Source organism: Pelobates fuscus, chromosome 3 (genome assembly GCF_036172605.1).
Source record: "Pelobates fuscus isolate aPelFus1 chromosome 3, aPelFus1.pri, whole genome shotgun sequence".
NCBI lineage: Eukaryota > Metazoa > Chordata > Amphibia > Anura > Pelobatidae > Pelobates > Pelobates fuscus.
In genome coordinates, this window is record NC_086319.1 from 262460415 (window position 1) to 262483309 (window position 22895).

Here is a 22895-nt window from a genome sequence, read left to right on the forward strand (position 1 = left end):
GACAATTATTTGTATATTGTACATACCATTAGTAAGAGGCTTATACAGTGCATTGCGGTTCTCCTTTACTCCTCTCTCTATACGTAAGGTTGCCCACTGTAAGATAAAGAAACAATCACTAAGAGTGATACACATGTACTAACACTCAGACAAGTGTGCACCTGGATAAAGATGTGCATCAAATCCACCAAAACGTGCAGTGACAACACTGAGAAACTCACCGTGAAGATACGGAGCAGGGTGTGCATGTACAGCCGGCGAATGCCAAACGAAACACCAAAGATAGCAGGAACGATGATGAATACAAGGAGCAGGGTGAACCACAGTGTGAGGGACAGTCCCAAAAGGTTACATAGCACACTGTCAAAGGGGAGCAAGGAGCTCATGGTGTATGTGCGTGAGGGAAGGGCAAGGGAAGACTGGCCAACACAGACTGAGGGGACAGAGGTATATAAGATGATGCCAGTGAGGAACGCAGGCCTTTTTTTTTGTTTCTTTCTTCCAGACTCAGAATGCTTGTTACTTCTTCAGGTTCGGCAGACATGGCACTTTAGGATACCCATGATGGGACTTGCAGTGCTCCAAATGTCACACCCTTTCAAAAAAGTTTTATTACACACCCAGTAAATAAATAGTGCCTCCTGGCATGCTGAGGAATTCAAGTGGCTTCTTGTAGTTGTGACTCCCACAACATAATATTTTGTTTCTACCGTGCTATCTAGTGATGTCACCTGTTAATATCCTTTGATTGTGGTACCCAAGAGTAAATTCAAAGACATATCAAAGTGATTCACTCTCTAGTATCCTTCTGTAGCAGCACAAAATAAAATAATTTCTAAAAGTGCAATTTGATCTACAGTAGTTTACTACCTCTTGGATGCCTTTACGATGGTCCCGTCTGTGTTGCCAACATTTAATGCCACTTCTCTTTGAAGGAACTGGCTAGAGCACACTTTCATCTGTGAAGTCAGCTGTGACTGTGTCCTTTAACCGTAACACCCTCTGTCAATGTTTACTCTCCAGTCTAGTCCTATCTCAGCCTGTAGTGATACAGGCATCTCCTGGTGGTCAGTGTCTGTAGGTGTGGGGCTCCAGTCCAGGCTTGGCAGACATTGGCTGCAGCAGTGCCGCCCTCCTCCTCCTCCTGTGCTGGGATGCAAGTGCCAACCTAAGAAAGACAGACGCAGACAGCCGGGTAAGGGACAGCAGCCAAAACTCAGGGTCAAAAAGAACAAAATTGGGAAGAAAAAAAAAAAAGGGAGAGGGAGAACAAAATTGGCACACATACAAAGGTAAAAGCATGACTTTATACATGGAAAATATTTGCAAAAATGATACAAGGGAAAGTGTGCCGAAAGGGTACATGACATAATTCAGTTAAGAGAACACCGAGCACGAGGGTTATGCTATTGCTACGTTATGTTCCTATGACTTCTGTCCACATGAGAGGGTACAAACAAGTCTGTTTAGGAAACTGAAATCTGCTGCCCCACGGATTAGGTAAATATGGTCAACACCAAGTATAGCTAACCCTGGCCCTACATCTATTTTAGGACTATAATTCCTAGAACTACATAATTCTGTTAAAGATGAACTGGTCCTTCAGAGCTTTTATACCACAGCTTATATCTAGCTAACATTTAAAAATAGTTTGTAAGATTTATATTCTCCCCCAAATATTGTTCAGTTTTTTATTATTATACTTTGCATCTTATGAATGACTGCTAAAACACAGACTGGCATATGATGTAAATCTCATGTATCTCATTATCAGGGAAAGCATATATTCAGTCTGCAGAGGATTTTGGAAAGATGCTGATTCCAGTATCTATAAGTGCTACAAAGGTGTGGTTTACAATTATTCCCCCTGTATACTCCTCAATAGTACACAGACCAGTAAATGGAATGAAAACATAATATTCAGCAAGACAAAAGTGACAGTTCCTCTATAATCAAAAATATTTAAATAGATCACACACTGGAGTTGCAGCCACAAGACCATTACGACCCTCTGGAGAGATCTCTGCTGAGATTGGACGCAATCTAGCCTACACTAGAGGCGCGAGTGGCACCAAGTCAGCTGAGTTCCCGGGAAGATGAAAAGCGGAGTGGAGGTGAGCCTCCCTTGGGTACTACTCATACACAAGCAACTACTTCCAACCACGTGCACACACCTGGGCTGCAGGCCACAAAAGGTTTCTCCCTACCGCATCGACCACACAGAAAGAGAAGTAAGTATATATGATCCCAACAAACTGTATTCTTTCTCTACTATTTCCTTGATGGGAAGGACTTGGCTTTGCACGTTTCCAAGGTAAACAGAGCAAGTCTGTGGCTGTTTGGAGGCCTTGCCACACCACAGTACTGCTGCCACCACTAAAGATTCCTTGGCTAAGTTCCTGCACCTGCCAGGCCTGGATTCGGCTGACCTGGAACTTTATACTACAAGTAGCTTTACTACCACTCACATTCTGCTGCTTCTATAGAAATTTTCTCTGGCCCCTAGCTTACTAAACAGTGTGCGAGATGGAACAGAGCAGGGAGGTAACAGCAGCCCCACTGGACCCCAATGAAAGCCCATCCACTCCAGCTCTCCAAAGGTTGGGAGGCTGGATGGGTTTAAATTTAAATAAAAAATGAATTACTTGTGAGTGAGTGTCTGTGTGTGAGTATGTCTGTTAGTGTTTCTGTGAGTGTGTGTCTGAGTGTGTATCTGTGTGTGTTCCCTCCAAATCACATGGGAAGGTTTTTTACTCACTTTTTTCCCACTCCGCACTGGTGACGCAGAGGCTGGCCCCACCTCCACGGCAGAGAACATCAATCTTGACGATCTCAGCCAATCCAATGCTTCCCCATAGGAAAGCATTGGGAGACTATTGCGCATGCACAGCAAAATACCACTGCATCAATTTAACTTCTCATAGAGATACATTGTATCAATGCATTCCTATGGGGAAAATTAACATGTGTGCTGCACATTGTAAAGCACTGGCCCAGGAAGCACCTCTAGAGACCATCTGAGTGACTGTCGCTACAGATGTCACCAGGCAGTAATGTAAACACCTTTAACCCCTTAAGGACACATGACATGTGTGACATGTCATGATTCCCTTTTATTCCAGAAGTTTGGTCCTTAAGGGGTTAAACGCCTTTTGTCTGAAAAGTCCGTGTTTACATTGAAAAGTGTTCAGGGACAGGATATAGACTTCAAAACAACTACACTGCTCAAAAAAAATAAAGGAAACACAAAAATAACACATCCTAGATCTGAATGAATTAAATATTTTTCTGAAATACTTTGTTATTTACATAGTTGAATGTGCTGACAACAAAATCACACAAAAATTAAAAGATGGAAATCAAATTTTTCCAACCCATGGCAGTCTGGATTTGGAGTCACACTCAAAATTAAAGTGGAAAAACACACTACAGACTGATCCAACTTTGATGTAATGTCCTTTAACCCCTTAAGGACACATGACATGTGTGACATGTCATGATTCCCTTTTATTCCAGAAGTTTGGTCCTTAAGGGGTTAAACAAGTCAAAATGAGGCTCAGTAGTGTGTGTGGCCTCCACGTGCCTGTATGACCTCCCTACAATGCATGTGCAGCAGGTGGGGGCACCCTAAATAACAATAAGGGCCGACGACACCTACTGTCCTCCCGCCAGCCCCCACCCCTGAGCGGTGGGTGTGGGCCTTAAATAAGGATAAGGGGGGGGGGGAGAAGACCTACTGTCCTCCCCCCTGGCCCCCACCCCTGAGCGTTGGGTGGGGGCCCTAAAAAAACAATAAGGGGGGGACCTACTGTCCTCCCCCCCTGCCCCCACCCCTGAGCAGTGGGTGGGGGCCCTATATAAGAATGGTGGGGGGTGGGGTATGGTGGGGGGTGCGGTATCGCGAGTAGGGGCATAATTTACTAATACTAAGTAATCTTTACTTACTATTAGTAAATGTGGATGAAAGACCAATTTAGGTCTGTCAGCCTTTTAGTAGATAGCTCCCTGATACCGTGGGAATTAGGGAGTTATCTACTAAGCGACTGCAAGATGCAGCCGCAGCAATTAATAGGATCGGAGTTTCATTCATTCAAATGAAATTCCGATACGAACAAAGTCCCGAATTGCGTTCTAACACGAATGAAGAATCAGTTAGAACACAATTCGGAAGCATCGCGGGAACAGGGAGGAAAGGTAAGGATTGTGGGAAAATTGCAGTGATCACCAGAAACTAAGCACACTTTGCTCCTCCGCTGGTCACCGCATAGGAAACCTCCATAAGAGAAATAGTCCCTACTTTTTCTTAAGTTTTAAAGAAAACTAGAGAAGATAGGAAGAAATGAAGAACAGATCCTGAGAGACGGAGAGAAGAGGAATCGATTGGGGAAAAGTAAGTTCAGCATGACAGTGCCGCTTTAAAGTGCATCATATACCGGTCTTCAATTTGTAATTAGAAAAATAAATACTGTAATTGGCAGGATATAGATTCAACTCTATATTTTCCCAAATACTTGACATGGGTATACGAACAGGGTCATTCTGTACTCAGAAGATAAAGTTGAGCACAATTGATTGATTTGTATAACAGTAGCACATATCAAGTTTACAAAATAAACTGCTAAATACCAACGTGCATGTAAAAAAAAAAAAAAAAAAAAAATACTATAAACTGCGAAAATATTTGTAGCTAATGTTTCTGTAAAATAAGGCTTAAAATATCACCATATGACATACCTTGTGTTCTCTACTTTTACAAATAGTATGAATTTATGAGGTGATTTGAACTGTGAACCTGCTACAATGCCCCAAAACACAGAACGGACCTATCAAATTCATCAATGAAAATTGCTATTGTAAAAACTTAAATAGTCAGGTCTCTTATATGGACTGTAATTTGCAAACTAATGACATAGGCATACATTGGGGGTATTGATTTGTTCAGAAGAGTTTGCTTAGCATAATTTGGAGGTGGCACATACCAGATTTCAGAAATGGGCAGTTAAATTGTAATAAGTATGTGAAAAATGCAGACTTTTTTTTTTTTTTAAATCACAAACTGGCAAAAAATTGGCACCACGATTAGACTTTTCAGGCCAGAGGAACCTGATGGGGCCCAGGACACAAATTGTACAGACCCATAGAAACAATGCAACAATGCCTGACACTCCCACATACAGCACACAATCCCTCCCCTCTGCCTGTGATACAATTAATGTAGATAATGTATTAACGTAATTATCCCCAAGCATAGAAAAACACATATTTTACAAAGTCTCCTAAGAACCCCAAAATACAACATATCCCCCATATCGGTCACATCCCATGATAGCCCCGATCTGGGTGACCAACATATCCAAAAATCACCCAGATCAGTTCAGGAATTTCCTGAAAGTCTTATTTTTGACCCACCGTGCACATGGTCCCATGCCCAAAACAGTTCCAGAGAATTAGGGCTAACGGTCGGTCTTTCTGTCTGGAGTACAAAAGTACATACTTCACATAAACAGAGCCTTTTAAAGTGCATTGGGCAAGGTATATTGCAGGACCCATAGTTCTGAGGCAAGAGGCTAGCCAGCAGGCCCTTTCAAGAACCCGTGATGAGTTTACTTTGGTCACATGGAGTATATCTGCTAAAGAGTGATTTTTATTTACTTTGTATTTGGGCAGTGTAGTGTCCCTTTAAGTGTAAAACAAACAAATTAAGCTTGGTCCTTAAAGGGACACTCCAGGCACCCAGACCACTTCTGCCCATTGGAGTGGTCTGGGTGGCAACTCCCACTACCCCTAACCCTGCAAGTGTAATTATTGTAGTTTTCATAAACTGTAATATTTACCTTGCAGGGTTAAGTCCTACTCTAGTGGCTGTCTAGTAGACAGCCACTAGAGGACACTTCCGTGTTCATAGAACACAAAAAGCGTGTTATATGACGCTGGACGTCCTCATGCTATGAGAGGACCTCCAGTGTCGCCGAAATCCCCATAGGAAAGCATTAAAAGCATTATTCAATGCTTTCCTATGCGGACGTATAATGTCCGCACAAGCGCATTAGGTCTCCCCACCGCTGGCCGCACATGCACAATATCGTAGGCGGAGCCTGACCCAGTGCCTAGGGACATCAGGGCTGGATACAGGTAAGTCACTGTAGGGTTTTTAACCCTTTCAGCAACTTGGGATGGGAGGTTGGAGGGAGAGGGGACCTGCAGTGCCAGGAAAACGGTTTGTTTTCCTGGCACTGGAGAGTCCCTTTAAGGGGTTAAAGCAATGGCTCATCACATTTCATTAGGTTAACAAAAAAGACTGAGGAAAATAAGTGAGTCATCACCTGCTTAAATTCCCTTTTATGTGTTTAGCAATGGTTGGATGCAACTGTACTGCAATGTGCCCATTATTTATATTAATTTCCACTAGGAACAAACAAACATGAATTAGTTAAAAACTTGTACATATCTGCATGCCCAGTAAAATCTTCATAGAAATGAATACCCAGTCATGTAATGGCTAAGGTATCTCAGCCATTTCCTAATTTCTTTAAGTGCGATTACTCATTTTGGATCGCTAGTAAAACCTGTTAAACGGGTAGTGCGTTTTTCTGTTAGTTTTTAAAGCAATTACTAACGCATTCCACGTGAGTAGCGAGCACACCAAGCAGTTTTGTTTTTAGCTTGCCAGCTGTTTAAAAGGACACTTCAGATCCCCAAAAAACACTAGATCTACTTCAGCCTGTTTTTTTCATTTAATAAAAAGTGCAGATTGCAATTGATATTGGCAATATTATAAATTAACCTTGTTACATCCCCCGGCTGTCATAAGTAGTCCTGTAACTTCCTGGTTGTTTAAAATAGTTAAAGGAATTGCACCTGCCGTGTAAAGACTTCAAATTGAGCTGCATTTTAACTGTGTAGCATGTAAGCACTATGGGACTTATTCCTAAAAAATGATTCAATGCTGCAATTTGGTTAGCAAGCCACTGTTTAGTGAATAAACCCCCTGTCTATGCTAAAATCTTCAAAGCAGAGTTTGGACCTAGAGCTTGTTGGCCAGCAGGGGACTTGTGCCAATAGGAAGCAGGCTTGGCAGGCTGCACAGTTTCCATGTCAGATTAGATTGCTCTCTCTAACTTGCTTGTAAAGAGGAAGGATAGCAACTGCTTTAAATAAACTCAAAGACTAACAGCCACACAGATTTTGTCATGCACAATTATGAAGGTACATTAAATAAATGGATTACATTGTTAAAGGACAAATGCTTCTTCAAACCTATTGTAATATAATCCTTTCATCAAGTATTGAATTTAAAAAATGTGTATATTAAAAAAATAATAAATGCACCTTTTCTCAGACAGTGTTTCAGTCCAACAGTTTGTTTTAATGATCTTCCCTACTTCTGGAGTGGAAACAAAATGTATTTCCATTAAATACTTGAGGATAACCTTATCATATTAAAGAGGCACTCCAGACCCCTAAAGGTGAAGAGTGTGTGCTATTTTTATCATTTTGTAAAATGTGCAGTTTTTAATAGAAATTGACAGTTTTATCAATTCAACTGGTTACACTCCTCCTTGACTTTTCAAGCAGACAACAGGTAATGTTACTTCTTGGTTTGGTTAGCTTATTTGCACTTACCTTCGAGCACCTGCCTTAGCAAATACTTCACACTGAGCTACATTGGGAAGTCTGTGATTGAACATTCACAAAGTCTGGGCAGGGTTAGAAGTATTAGGCTTTTAGAGGCAGCAGTCAATAGATCTGCAATTTTGCAAGCAATTTTTCTATATAATCCCAATATAAAATACATAATTAAATACAAGTTTTCAGTTGGGGAGTATCTTCTAAACAGTGATTTCTGTTCATTTTGTATTTGGGAAGTGGAGTGTCCCTTTAACAACAGCTTTAAGGTTACAGTTGTCCTTTACCTGCAAACATTCCCACCACCCACATCTTTAACCAACCAGCTGCTCGGTTGCAACATGTATGCAAAATCTATTTCAATGTTTACATAATATATTAAGAGTCACAATGAAACTGGCTGACACAAACAATTCAAAACATGGTGTTGAACCCTTTTAAAAGAACACTCCAAGCACTCAAACTCCTATAGCCAGCTGTAGTGGATATGGTGCCAAGAGGCACATCACAATGCAAATGGTTTTAGTGTGGTCTTGCACTTACCTGAACCTGATGGCTGCTTGACCCGGAGATGTCAGATAGGAACAGATTAACTGAGGGGAGTGCTCATCATAAACTCTTGAAACAGTAAGCAGCACAAACCAGATACTTGTTAGATGGTGCTAGAATAGTTTGACAGGTTAGAGCTGTCATGGCACCATGACCACTACAAAGGCTTTTTAGCAGTTATGGTGCTTGGAGTGTTAATTGAGTACTCAAGTTTCATCCAAGGAAAAACAAACTATAAAGCACAAGTAAAAGAATACTTACTGGATAACCTATTACAGGGACAGTTAACCTTTGACACTCCAGTTACACTCTGGATACCATATCAGCTTTAATATGAACCAATGTTTGTTTTTATTTAACGGCGTGACATTATCATGCATGAAACATACTTTATCATTTGTTCAATAAATAACTTGCAATTATTAATCCAGCTTTAGCTACAATTAATTAAAACCCCACCGCCATTACCTACCTTAGAGTTACACACCTTGGTATATATTGTCCACCAGTGCATTATTCTTATGGGGTTTTTTTTTTTTTTTTATGTACCAACATAAGAATGGGTGAATATACAAGTCATTTCAAGACATGTTTCATTTGCAGGAACAGGGGGTTTGGACTAAGTATAATCTTAATAATAATAATAATAATAATAATTCTCTACACAGAATCACTGTGTATTAATAAAACTGTATATAAATTGGGGGGAGGGGGGGCAGTGACAACCCATGCAAGATGCATTTTATATTTATATATATTATATAGACAGACAGACACACACACACATATTATATAGACAGACACACACACACATATATTATATAGACAGACACACACACTATATATTATATAGACAGACACACTATATATTATATAGACAGACACACACACACACACACACACACACACTATATATTATATAGACAGACACACACACACACACACTATATATTATATAGACAGACACACACTATATATTATATAGACAGACACACTATATATTATATAGACAGACACACACACACACTATATATTATATAGACAGACACACACACACTATATATTATATAGACAGACACACACACACTATATATTATATAGACAGACACACACACACTATAAATTATATAGACAGACACACACACACTATATATTATATAGACAGACACACACACACACACACACACTATATATTATATAGACAGACACACACTATATATTATATAGACAGACACACACACACACTATATATTATATAGACAGACACACACACACACACTATATATTATATAGACAGACACACACACACACACTATATATTATATAGACAGACACACACTATATTATATAGACAGACAGACACACACACTATATATATTATATAGACAGACAGACACACACACTATATATATTATATAGACAGACACACACACACACTATATATTATATAGACAGACACACACTATATATTATATAGACAGACACACACACACACACACACTATATATTATATAGACAGACACACACACACACACACACACACACTATATTATATAGACAGACAGACACACACACACACACTATATATTATATAGACAGACACACACACACACACACACTATATATTATATAGACAGACACACACACACACTATATATTATATAGACAGACACACACACACACTATATATTATATAGACAGACAGACACACACACTATATATTATATAGACAGACAGACACACACACTATATATTATATAGACAGACACACACACTATATATTATATAGACAGACACACACACTATATATTATATAGACAGACACACACACACTATATATTATATAGACAGACACACACACTATATATTATATAGACAGACACACACACACTATATATTATATAGACAGACACACACACACTATATATTATATAGACAGACACACACACACACTATATATTATATAGACAGACACACACACACACTATATATTATATAGACAGACACACACACACTATATATTATATAGACAGACACACACACACACACACACTATATTATATAGACAGACAGACACACACTATATTATATAGACAGACAGACACACACTATATTATATAGACAGACAGACACACACTATATATTATATAGACAGACAGACACACACACTATATATTATATAGACAGACAGACAGACACACACACTATATATTATATAGACAGACACACACACACTATATATTATATAGACAGACACACACACACACTATATATTATATAGACAGACACACACACACACTATATATTATATAGACAGACACACACACACACACACACTATATATTATATAGACAGACACACACACACACACACTATATATTATATAGACAGACACACACACACTATATATTATATAGACAGACACACACACACACTATATATTATATAGACAGACACACACACACTATATATTATATAGACAGACACACACACACACACACTATATATTATATAGACAGACACACACACTATATATTATATAGACAGACACACACACTATATATTATATAGACAGACACACACACACACTATATATTATATAGACAGACAGACACACACACACACACTATATATTATATAGACAGACAGACCCACACACACACTATATATTATATAGACAGACAGACCCACACACACACACTATATATTATATAGACAGACACACACACACACTATATATTATATAGACAGACACACACTATATATTATATAGACAGACACACACACACACTATATATTATATAGACAGACACACACACACTATATATTATATAGACAGACACACACACACTATATATTATATAGACAGACACACACACACTATATATTATATAGACAGACACACACACTATATATTATATAGACAGACACACACACTATATATTATATAGACAGACACACACACACTATATATTATATAGACAGACACACACACACACTATATATTATATAGACAGACACACACACTATATATTATATAGACAGACACACACACTATATATTATATAGACAGACACACACACTATATATTATATAGACAGACAGACACACACTATATATTATATAGACAGACACACACACACACTATATATTATATAGACAGACACACACACTATATATTATATAGACAGACACACACACTATATATTATATAGACAGACACACACACACTATATATTATATAGACAGACACACACACACACACACACACTATATATTATATAGACAGACACACACACTATATATTATATAGACAGACACACACACTATATATTATATAGACAGACACACACACACACACACTATATATTATATAGACAGACACACACACACTATATATTATATAGACAGACACACACACACACTATATATTATATAGACAGACACTATATATTATATAGACAGACACACACACACACTATATATTATATAGACAGACACACACACACACTATATATTATATAGACAGACACACACACACTATATATTATATAGACAGACACACACACACTATATATTATATAGACAGACACACACACTATATATTATATAGACAGACACACACACACACTATATATTATATAGACAGACACACACACACACTATATATTATATAGACAGACACACACACACTATATATTATATAGACAGACACACACACACTATATATTATATAGACAGACACACACACACTATATATTATATAGACAGACACACACACTATATATTATATAGACAGACACACACACACTATATATTATATAGACAGACACACACACACTATATATTATATAGACAGACACACACACACTATATATTATATAGACAGACACACACACTATATATTATATAGACAGACACACACACACTATATATTATATAGACAGACACACACACACTATATATTATATAGACAGACACACACACACACACACTATATATTATATAGACAGACACACACACTATATATTATATAGACAGACACACACACACTATATATTATATAGACAGACACACACACTATATATTATATAGACAGACACACACACACACTATATATTATATAGACAGACACACACACACACACTATATATTATATAGACAGACACACACACACACACACTATATATTATATAGACAGACACACACACACACACACTATATATTATATAGACAGACACACACACACACACACTATATATTATATAGACAGACAAACACACTATATATTATATAGACAGACACACACACACACTATATATTATATAGACAGACACACTATATATTATATAGACAGACACACACACACACTATATATTATATAGACAGACACACACACACACTATATATTATATAGACAGACACACACACACACACACTATATATTATATAGACAGACACACACACACACACTATATATTATATAGACAGACACACACACACACACACACACACACTATATATTATATAGACAGACACACACACACACACACACACACACACACTATATATTATATAGACAGACACACACACACACTATATATTATATAGACAGACACACACACACACACACACACACACACTATATATTATATAGACAGACACACACACACACTATATATTATATAGACAGACACACACACACACACACACACACTATATATTATATAGACAGACACACACACACACACACTATATATTATATAGACAGACACACACTATATATTATATACAGCCAGCCATTACACACAGAGAGCTTGCTGTTATCCCCATGATATGGCAGTCCGTGCTGTACAGACAGTAATGACAATAGGGGCTATTATTGTAATAACACTATAACATGGAGGCGGACACACACGGCTCCTCCATCCTGTATTAGGGAGGGGGAGATAATGTAGTGAGGGTGAGGGTGGGGGTGGGGGTGGGGGTGGGGGTGGGGGTAGGGGGGTATTCACGCTCTTACCCCCGGTTTTCGTTCTCCCCTCCTCCACCGTCTTTGCGCGTTCCCAGTGACGTCAACGCGCCGGCCAGCGTTTTTCTCCGCCACAAGCGCACGAGCGGATCAGTGAACCCAATGCGGAGTTCCAGAGGGTCCTAGAGAACGCGCACTGCGAGACGAAAGGTAGAGCGACACCTGGTGGCGAGAAGTTAGTACGATTTGTATGGCAGTCGTTGAGAAACAAAAATGTGTTTTATATATATATATATATATATATATATATATATATATATATATATATATATATATATATATATATATAAAAATGGCTTTTTTTGCAGAAAGATGTGTAAGAAAGAAAAAAAAAAGTCGATAAGTACACGTTGTTTGCTAAAGAAATCCCACTGAATGCATGCCATTAATGTGTAGATTTAAAAGTTTAATATTTCGAAACAGGTAGCAATAGACTATTATTTTCACCTACCTAAAGCTCCTCAAGAGGCACCCAAAGACGTGCTGATAAAATTTGTCCCTCTGATAGGGGGATCATTATGGGAGCAACCAGGAAGACACCTGCTGTTGATTTTGAGGGCCACCACCTCACCTTCTATAGGGACTTGTCCGGCCACACCCTCCTGTGGAGACAGTCACTACGCCCAATCACCCCGAGACCACAAGGTTCCCTACAAATAGGGTATGCACAGGCTCCTGGTGGAGAAGGACGGCAAGACCCACTCCCTCACTCACCTCTCGGAGGCTTCTACTCAGCAAGCTTGGACTGCTAAATGGAACCTTATCGACAACACCCCGACCGAGGTGGTCAGTTGACCAGATAACGCCATTTGTACCAAGAGCAATGGCGGCACCACCTTGCAACGCACTGACCTGAAGAGTTACATCACCCCTCTAGGAAAGGACTGCAGGCCAACTCAAACTGCACTCACCTTTTCTCCTCTAACACAAGGACTTAAATACTTGGGCTACACCCAGCGGTTTATATTTTTGTTATATTTTAGTTATAATTACCTCTCCATTTACTTAATGATGTTCCATTTCTTTTACTTAATGATGTTCCATTTACTTAACTTGAATTCTAAGTCTCTGGCTCCGCAAGCTGACGTAAAATCTGACAGCCACAATGACCTTCCCCCCACAACCAGCTGACAGACAGGTGCCACCCCATATGTGTAAAAATGCGGCTAGCAACGCAACAACCAATACTACAACACAGCTGACCTCACTAGACACAGCCGACCGCCATAGCGGCGAACAAACCAGATGACACTTTTACCACTTAGTATCGAGTGTGACAGTCCAGGTCTTCAACGGCCAAAGGGAGACCCTACAGCGCATATACACACACGATACGCTTGCTGACAGAATCAGTATAATGCTTTAGCAATGACTAGTTGTTAAAAAAAAAAAAAAAAAAATACAAAACAGTGCTGTATACCATTGTCATGCTCCTATTATCTTTCTGTGAAGAATTGTTGACACCACAGGCATGTCGATCACTATGTACTACAAATGAAGCACAACCAAAATAAAGAATTAAAAATTTATTTTTTTAAAGTTTCATATTTCGTTTACCTTTTGGAAATTAAATCTGTAACACTGCTGCCACAAGGGGGCACTTGTCCCTTGCTCTAGTTTAGAATATATTATAATTACCAGATTTTACTATTTACATGACCTAAAGTCATGATTTTAGTAACGACACGGAGGCGAGTATTATGCTGCACTCTTTCTTTATTTCCCTCAGTAGCAAAGAAAAATTTAACATTGAAATCAATAAAGGAAACAGTCAGTAACATATATCTAACATAGCAACCAAACAGCAAATCAGATTCCACTCTCCAGCATAATAGGCGGCGTGCACTAAACTGCTTCCTTTTCCTTGCAATCCTGAACAAGGACAACCATTCAACAGAAAAGGAACTCCAATAAGGGGATAATGCCAATAACAAGTGGGTTTCCAGGTCAAGCTGTAAGAGAGAGTAGAATATGGTAATATCCAAGTATAAAACTGGATTCATGCATAAAATAACATTGTGTAAACTAATAGTCAATATCTGATTAAAATTTTTATTCAGTCAACATATTGTTGGAGATGGAGACAGACATTAGAAAGTTCAAAACCCAAATCACCTTAATAGGGAACAAGACTAATCAAAGAAACTTACTGTATGTAATTTACCCAGATTACACCACCATCAGGGAAGGGTGGCAGGGATTATACTCACCTCCGTGTCGTTAATAAAATCATGACTTTACGCCATGTAAAAAGTAAAATCTGGTAATTTTATTAAGACACGGCAGGACTAGCTAATTGGCTTATGAGCTCTTCTAAGCCAAGCTCTACAGTGCATGGCTAGCTCATTGGCTTAGAGCGGGAACTGATTGCACTCAGCAAGAAAGCTAAACCTTGCAGGGCTTAGCTTAGGTGAGCTAATGCCAGCTCCTGCTTTGGAGCTATCCAGCATTTGTAATGTTGGTGGGAAGTGGCACCCAATGGCAATTATCACACCATAACCACTACAGCGAGTGTTTATGATGCTTGGAGTGTTCCTTTAAAAGGACAATCCAAGTAACATAACCATTAGTTGGCTGTACTATGGCATGCACCCCTGGCAGCATAATTACAACGAAATTAAGTGGTAATGGTATGGCACTATAGGCATCCAAACAACTTTAGCTTAATGTAGCAGTTTGAGTGTACAGATCATGCCCCTGCAGTCGCTCCACTCTTCTCTGCTATTAAGGAGTTAAGTGACTTTTGATGCACTTTAGGACTGACAACCCTTTTCCTCAAGTTCATAGTCCACAAACATCTGGGATGCCAAAATTATCAGTCAGTCTTATATGGCGTCAAGCAGACTGCATGTTCTTGTGCACATAGACATAGACCATCATAGAAGACTAATAATCTTGCCTTTGAGATCTAATGATCTTTATTCATTCATTTATTAATTTTATGATTGCTATGATTATATTTTTTTGCTAAACTGCCACACTTTGAAATAATGGTTGATGTCACTAAAATGATTTTTCACACAATGTTTAAATGTTGACATTGAAGTCAATAGCAACAAGCAAAATTGTCAAGTGTTTATTGCAGTCAAATGTTCCAGAGTCCATCTTCAGCTCCAAGTGCTTCATCTGCCAGGAACTCGCATCTCTGCTGTACTCATGCACATGGAAGTGAGTACAACAATACACTGTGGTCTATAGAAGATCCAGCGAGACCACAAGATTCTAGATTATATTGATTATATAGTGTTACATGTGCAATGTGCGAGAAGAAGCTTTTTACCTTTAAAATGTAATGTAATTCTTCTTTTAAATGTATTTGTGACAGAGCTCCAATACTCCGGCTGAATACCTTTGTCAAATGTTCCCTCTCGCTGGAGAAGACAGTGCTGAAGTAGCCCAATTCCTCAAACCAATTGAAACAAATTGGTTTCATTTCTACCTCTCCCTGCAACTTTAAGGTACACACTAAAAAAAATGGGAAGATACTCCACCGGATTTATTTCACCTTTGTTACCACATTTATTTACTATAACAATGCTACCATTTTACCTATAGATTACTACTGCCATATTACTGTAATATTTAGTACTTGCAGTTACATGTAGTTATCAATATTTTTGCTGATTAGAATTTGGTTGGCAAATACTGTATTTCAAAGAAAAGACTCTACTCCCTGGCCCTCCTGCTTGCCCCTCCTTGCTGTAAATTCTTTCAAATAGTTGTGCATGTCTATTGCTTAGACCAAATTCCACAAACCAATTGAAAAAAGCCACTTCATTTCTACTAAGCACTACCTACATAAGCCAGCTGTTTGGCATCACAGTCAATCACCTCCGCATTCCCTTGTTACCAGTTACCGCAATGATACTATTAATTCTCTTTGTCATCATCTCCAAATTCCTCTGCTACCTCGTCTCATTTCCCCATTTTAACCTTTAGATTGTAAGCTCACGGGCTATCTAGCAAAGTACTTTGTATAAAAGATATTCAGGGGCTAGAATTCCACCCAAGGGGCAGGGCCCTCTTTACCTTTTGTTTGGGTCTGATTATATTGTACTTTCTTTTTCCCCGTTGTACAGCGCTTGCGAAATATGTTGGCGCTTTATAAATGCCAGTAATAAATAAATAATAAATACCGTATTTATCGGCGTATAACACGCACCGGCGTATAACACGCACCTCATTTTTAGAAAGAAATTCCAGGAAATTTCCCCCCTCCCATAGTATTCCCCCCCCCTCATCCCATAGTATTCCCCCCTCATCCCATAGTGTTCCCCCCTCATCCCATAGTGTCCCCCCCCTTTCCATAGTATTCCCCCACCTCCCATAGTATTCTCCCCCCCTCCCCTCCCATAGTATTCTCCCCCCTCCCCTCCCATAGTATTCTCCCCCTCCCCTCCCATAGTATTCTCCCCCCCCTCCCCTCCCATAGTATTCTCCCCCTCCCCTCCCATAGTATTCTCCCCCTCCCCTCCCCTAGTATTCTCCACCCCCCTCCCATAGTATTCTCCCCCCCTCCCCTCCCATAGTGTACTCCCCCCTCCCCTCCCATAGTGTACTTCCCCCCCTCCCCTCCGCTCCCCCCATAGTGTACTTCCCCCCCCTCCCCTCCCATAGTGTACTTCCCCCTCCCCTCCCATAGTGCACTATTGTGCACACTTCCTTTCAGTCCCGCCGGAAACCGGAACATGAAATTAAAGTTCCTGTACCGCGGTGCAAGCTGTGAAGCCGGCCCACGCTTCAGGACAGGTAAGTAATTATGGGACATCGGCGTATAACACGCACCCACGATTTTTCCCCTATTTTCAGGGGAAAAAAGTGCGTGTTATACGCCGATAAATACGGTAAGTAAATATAGCCCTTTCCTTAAACACCAAATGACACTTAGTGAAGGGTAAAACACACACTTTATTGTGACATAGGCACACATTTATAGGGACAATCACAACAGGGGGTTCATTAACTGGGACAATAGATGCCCTCCCTGGCACCAATTTGTCTGGGGGATAACACAATTAACTATGACTGATTTTATTAACTTCCAGCCAGCAGGACACCTTATGATAGTAACTTTAAAACATACGTTTTCCCAATAATAGATCAACAAATTATGCTTCACTGGATAGGGCTAATACCCACAAGCAAGAAGTAAAAAAAATAGATTGGATGTACCCAGCCCAAGAATTCATCAAATGAAGTTTAGCCAGGCTATGGCTATTTTCCAATCCAGTGCAGAGTTCCAGACTGCCAGTGGCTAACTGACGGCCTCCGGAAAAGAGTCCTCCTGTCTTTGGTTATCCATCTTCCCCATATCCCCTCAAACTGTTCAGCTTTATCCAATTATGCAATTTTTTTATTTATTTTTTTTGTTACAAATTTTAACTTTATGTTATCTTGCTGTTTCAAAAATATTAAAATTAAACAACACGTTACAGTGCACAGGGGTGGAAGCACAACAGCAAACACGCTGACATGTTACGTACCTGTAAGGCACTTCTTCAAACATCTCCCCAAACTTTTTCACAGGTTATAATGGTATAACAATTTAAAAAGCATACCCCAAATCGCAGAATTCACCAGTAAAAGCAGTGTGATAAATAACCACACTATAGACTAGTTGCTTCATGCTGGCAACAATAACTAAGCTGCTAGTTATATGCCAAATAAGTATTAGACATCGAAGGCTGCTGCAAATGGTAACATACAGTATTAGTTGGGAAGTTACTAAAATCTAACTATAAAGATACTTTCTAGTGCCAATATCAGAAAAATAAGCTATATACCTGGCAATGTCCCATAAAGTAGGTAAATGGAAGAACCAGCTTAGTGTTATAACTCTTATAAATTATAAAATAAGTTTCCAGGGGGGCGGGGCCTGACTGCAGAGCAGACACATGTTGCTGCTGCTCTTGCTTCTCATCGCATATCTAGCTGATTTACGCTGAGCAGAGGCTGTGGCCTGACTTGCGTCTCAACACACTGCAAGGCAAAGCTTGAGCTGCCGTCCCCCCCCCTATGGACCGGCGGGGGTTATCCCGGTCCCCACCGACTTGGCATGCATGGCACTGTCGACTACACCTGACCATTACAGCACGGGCTCCAGACATGCCGGGCCCAGCAATATGGCGGACGCAGCCCAAATATCGACACCAGCACACACGCAGTCACCGACCGCAAGCCTCAATCTGATTTTTCAACACTTCTGGGACCAGCTAGAGAAGCTCCTCGCTGGGCCTCCCCCTACCCACAGAGAGAAGCCACAGGGGACAGGGGTGCGGAGACGGAGCAAGCCTATCCCGGGTAAAGCAAACCCCCTCATATGCAAAAAGCGCACCAAACGCCCACCCGGGCCGAGGGTTGCAAGGAGGATACCTCCGAAGCATCGGCCACTACGCAGGAAGACAGGCCACCGCGGGCGGTGGCAGAACACCAGGGTTTTCTGTGGCGCCCCTGAGGGGAAAGACCCGGCCTCAACGAGAACCGGAGTCTGTGGCACGCAGATGCATACCCTACCGGAGGCCTGGGGTTTGGGAGGGGCCGCTCCTTTCTCGCAGCTCACCTTCACCCTCCAAAATTACCAAGCATCAGAAATGTTGCTGCCCAGCGAGGGTATTGGCTGACACGGCGGTCCATGAATTGTGTCCCCGAATAAGATCCAGTGTTGTGACCGGACTGACACCATGCGACAATCAAGCCACTGCTGTTACGTGACTCTCTACCCACACAAACGGACTCTGTCTTTCAAGCTATCCGCACCTACTGGATTTTTGGACTTCTCTGCAAACTCGCGGGATGCCCAGTATCCAATGACTCTACCTAATGCCTTAGTTAACACATCTTTCTATATTTTCAATGTATATAAGTTTGTTTTAAGTACATGGTGACGTGTGTCCCATAGGGTGGATATCAGCCTGTTGAATTACTCTAATACTGTTAATATCTAAGTGATAATTATACATTTACGTATATATAGCCTGAAATACCCTAATTTCTGCATAAGCATATTCTGGTAGCACACTCATATGCATGGCAAGCCTGATCTCGCTATTGTAAACTCATTATAACATATAACATGCACTAGGTTAACCCTGCCTTCATTTTACTAATACATAGACTAGCCAGTTAACCTTGCCAGGGATATGCTACAATGCCTAAGCTAGACAAGTATCTTTAGGCTGTGAAATGCAACACACTTTTTATTGTGTTTTAAAAGTATTGCTCACAGACATTTAATATTTCTCTCACAGTTGATAACTAGCATGTTTTCCATTTGCTATTATTATTATAAGATGAGGTTGGAGCCTGCTGGAGTTTATGATTGTACACTACGGTCGCAAATGTGATGTCTGTTTACTTGATAACACTCCCTTTTCTTCTTTCTGTACCGTCCTTACAATTGCCTCGATAAAAGAAAGATTGACAAAATACGTTTCCAGAAATGTTCAATAATTGGCCAAAACCACCTAATGTGGGAAAGGGTACCTCTAGCTGTCAGTCATCTCCGACACTCTCATAAATGGTGAAATTGTGTTTTTTTTTTTCTAAATAAAAGGGTGTCCTATTCCAACAAGATAATCTTTTATATTTACTTTCCTGGTTCACAAGACTAGCTCAAGTATGAGATCCAAATAGAAATAGAACACTTTTTTTTTTACATTTGTTTTCAGGAATGGCCATTAGTAATTCCAGTGACCAACAAGCAGTAAATGCTGGGAGACTATAAGAGTGTTCCTTTTGAAGAGAATACATCACTGAAAGATTTTATGCTTAAGCTGATGGGATACACATATACCTTGAAAAGGAGATAGTGATCTGGTCCCAGGGGGATAATTTGATATGGGTTGGATAACGAGTGGCATAGCTTAGTATATTGTAAATTATCTAGAAATGATGGAGACTGATTTGGACAGTGTATGTATGCCTAAAGTGGTACGGGAGATCTTACTTAGAAATATGGAATGCATAAGCAGAAAGTGCAAATTCTGGAGGGCATAAAGGTAATTGTAAGGGGCATGAGATGGGACAGTCAGGGAGAAAGGGAAAAGGACTGTCTCAGGTGGCTCCATACTTAGGGAGTAGGGAAGACAGTAGGATGTGTACATTTACATGATAATACTGGGCTGGCACTCTACCACAACAAAGTAGAAATGGGAAAGATTGTTCTAGAAAATACCATTGTTTTCAATTCTGCTTTTATATTCTAAAATTTGTAAATCCTGGAGGTCTGCCACAAGACTAGCAACTTAAAAGATTAGTTATTTTTTGTTATGTAGTTTTTTGGGGGTTTTCATTTATTGCTTTTTGGTTTTTAAATTATTTATTCATATTTGCCTCTCGCAATTTTGTTTGTGTTTTTTTTTTGTAACCTTGAGGCAGCATTACCACTCTCGTGAGCCTGTGCTTTCAGGCAATTGCCTGGTTTGCCCTGATTTAAATGCTGGAAACCTGTAATGTATGTTAAGACGGAGAACTCGAGCACTCGGACATAGTATAAGCATCTTTATGGCCATAATATGAGATTAAAACTCTATTTTCATCTTAGGTGTTTGATTTAAACCTGACAGGATATATATATATATATATATATATATAAACAAATAGGAAAGACTCTTGCACTCCAACTCTAAATGGTAATACTGCCAGGTGCCAAGTCCCAAATTCATAAAAAATCAAAAAATTACCGGCACTCATGGGCTTCTTTTATCCAATTTATTTTAGGTGAAGATAGTCAGGTCGACGTTTCAGCTCCCGATCGGAGCTTTCATCAGGACACCAAAGACATTTTACATGGCATAAAACAAACATATATAGGACAAATGAATCACATTAACCAATAAGCACTGACCTTATCAGCTGTATTCCATTCGCTCCGATGCTCGGCGTGCACTCCATCCTATTGCGCATGTCTACCGCCGGTATAGACTTCCGTGTCACATGATCGGGAGGCCGGGTCTCTGATCTGGTAGCGTCATAGTAACTTAGCAACCGCTGATGTAATCAGCTAAGGTTGCTACTATGTTTCCAGCCACCGTCAGGAGAACTCTCCCTTCTAATACAGAGCCAGCCCCTCGGTGATTGCGGTTTATGCCGTTACGATCATGGTGCTCGCCGAGCATCCCAATGGATTTAAGCACTAGCAGAATAAATATTACTATTAATATCTAAATCTCATCACTTATGTACATTCGCTACTCATATACAAGGGACGATTGTGTTGCAAGCTAATTACTAATGATCAAAGAAAAAAAGAACAAAGAATAAAAAAACTTGTGTGTATGCACAAAAGGAAAAGTATCTGTACAAGTGAAGACATATATCAATTCAATTACATATAAATGTAAATTAGTGTGCATAACCAATAAGGTATTAGTGTAATATAGTGTTTTTGTTATATAAACAATATTCTAGTGATTTGCTTATAAAAAGCAAAAATCTTAATTAGTATACAGTGGTATGAGATTTACGTGTGCCTCAATGTAAATATAAGTGTATAATATGTGCCTCAACGTTATTAATCTGCCCCTGATTGGCGGTAGAGTGAAAGAGAAAAGAGAAAATACATAACAAAATATATAGATTACAAATTTTCTAGATTAGGATATATAAGCAATTTTAGGTCAGTGTCTATGGTTATAACCCTTAACATTATTAAATACATTTTAAAATTCCAGTTTATCCAGAATAACTT

The 22895-nt window shown here is 39.5% G+C and overlaps 1 protein-coding gene across 3 annotated transcripts in view; it reads right to left on the reverse strand.

Annotated features, from left to right (window-relative positions):
* Positions 1 to 13301, reverse strand: part of GPAT4 (glycerol-3-phosphate acyltransferase 4) — a 32816-nt gene extending 19515 nt beyond the window's left edge. The window contains exons 1-3 of one of the 3 annotated variants that reach the window (XM_063448452.1): positions 13199 to 13301; positions 222 to 1168; positions 27 to 96 (exon numbers count right to left, since the gene is read on the reverse strand). In XM_063448452.1, coding sequence (XP_063304522.1) covers positions 27 to 96; positions 222 to 386 — 235 coding nt within the window. In that variant the 5' untranslated portion in view covers positions 387 to 1168; positions 13199 to 13301. Of the gene's footprint in view, positions 1 to 26; positions 97 to 221; positions 1169 to 8169; positions 8192 to 8647; positions 8671 to 13198 lie in introns of those variants that run through there. The other 2 variants (XM_063448455.1, XM_063448453.1) reach the window with 2 other exon arrangements.
* Positions 13302 to 22895: the final 9594 nt, after the last annotated feature.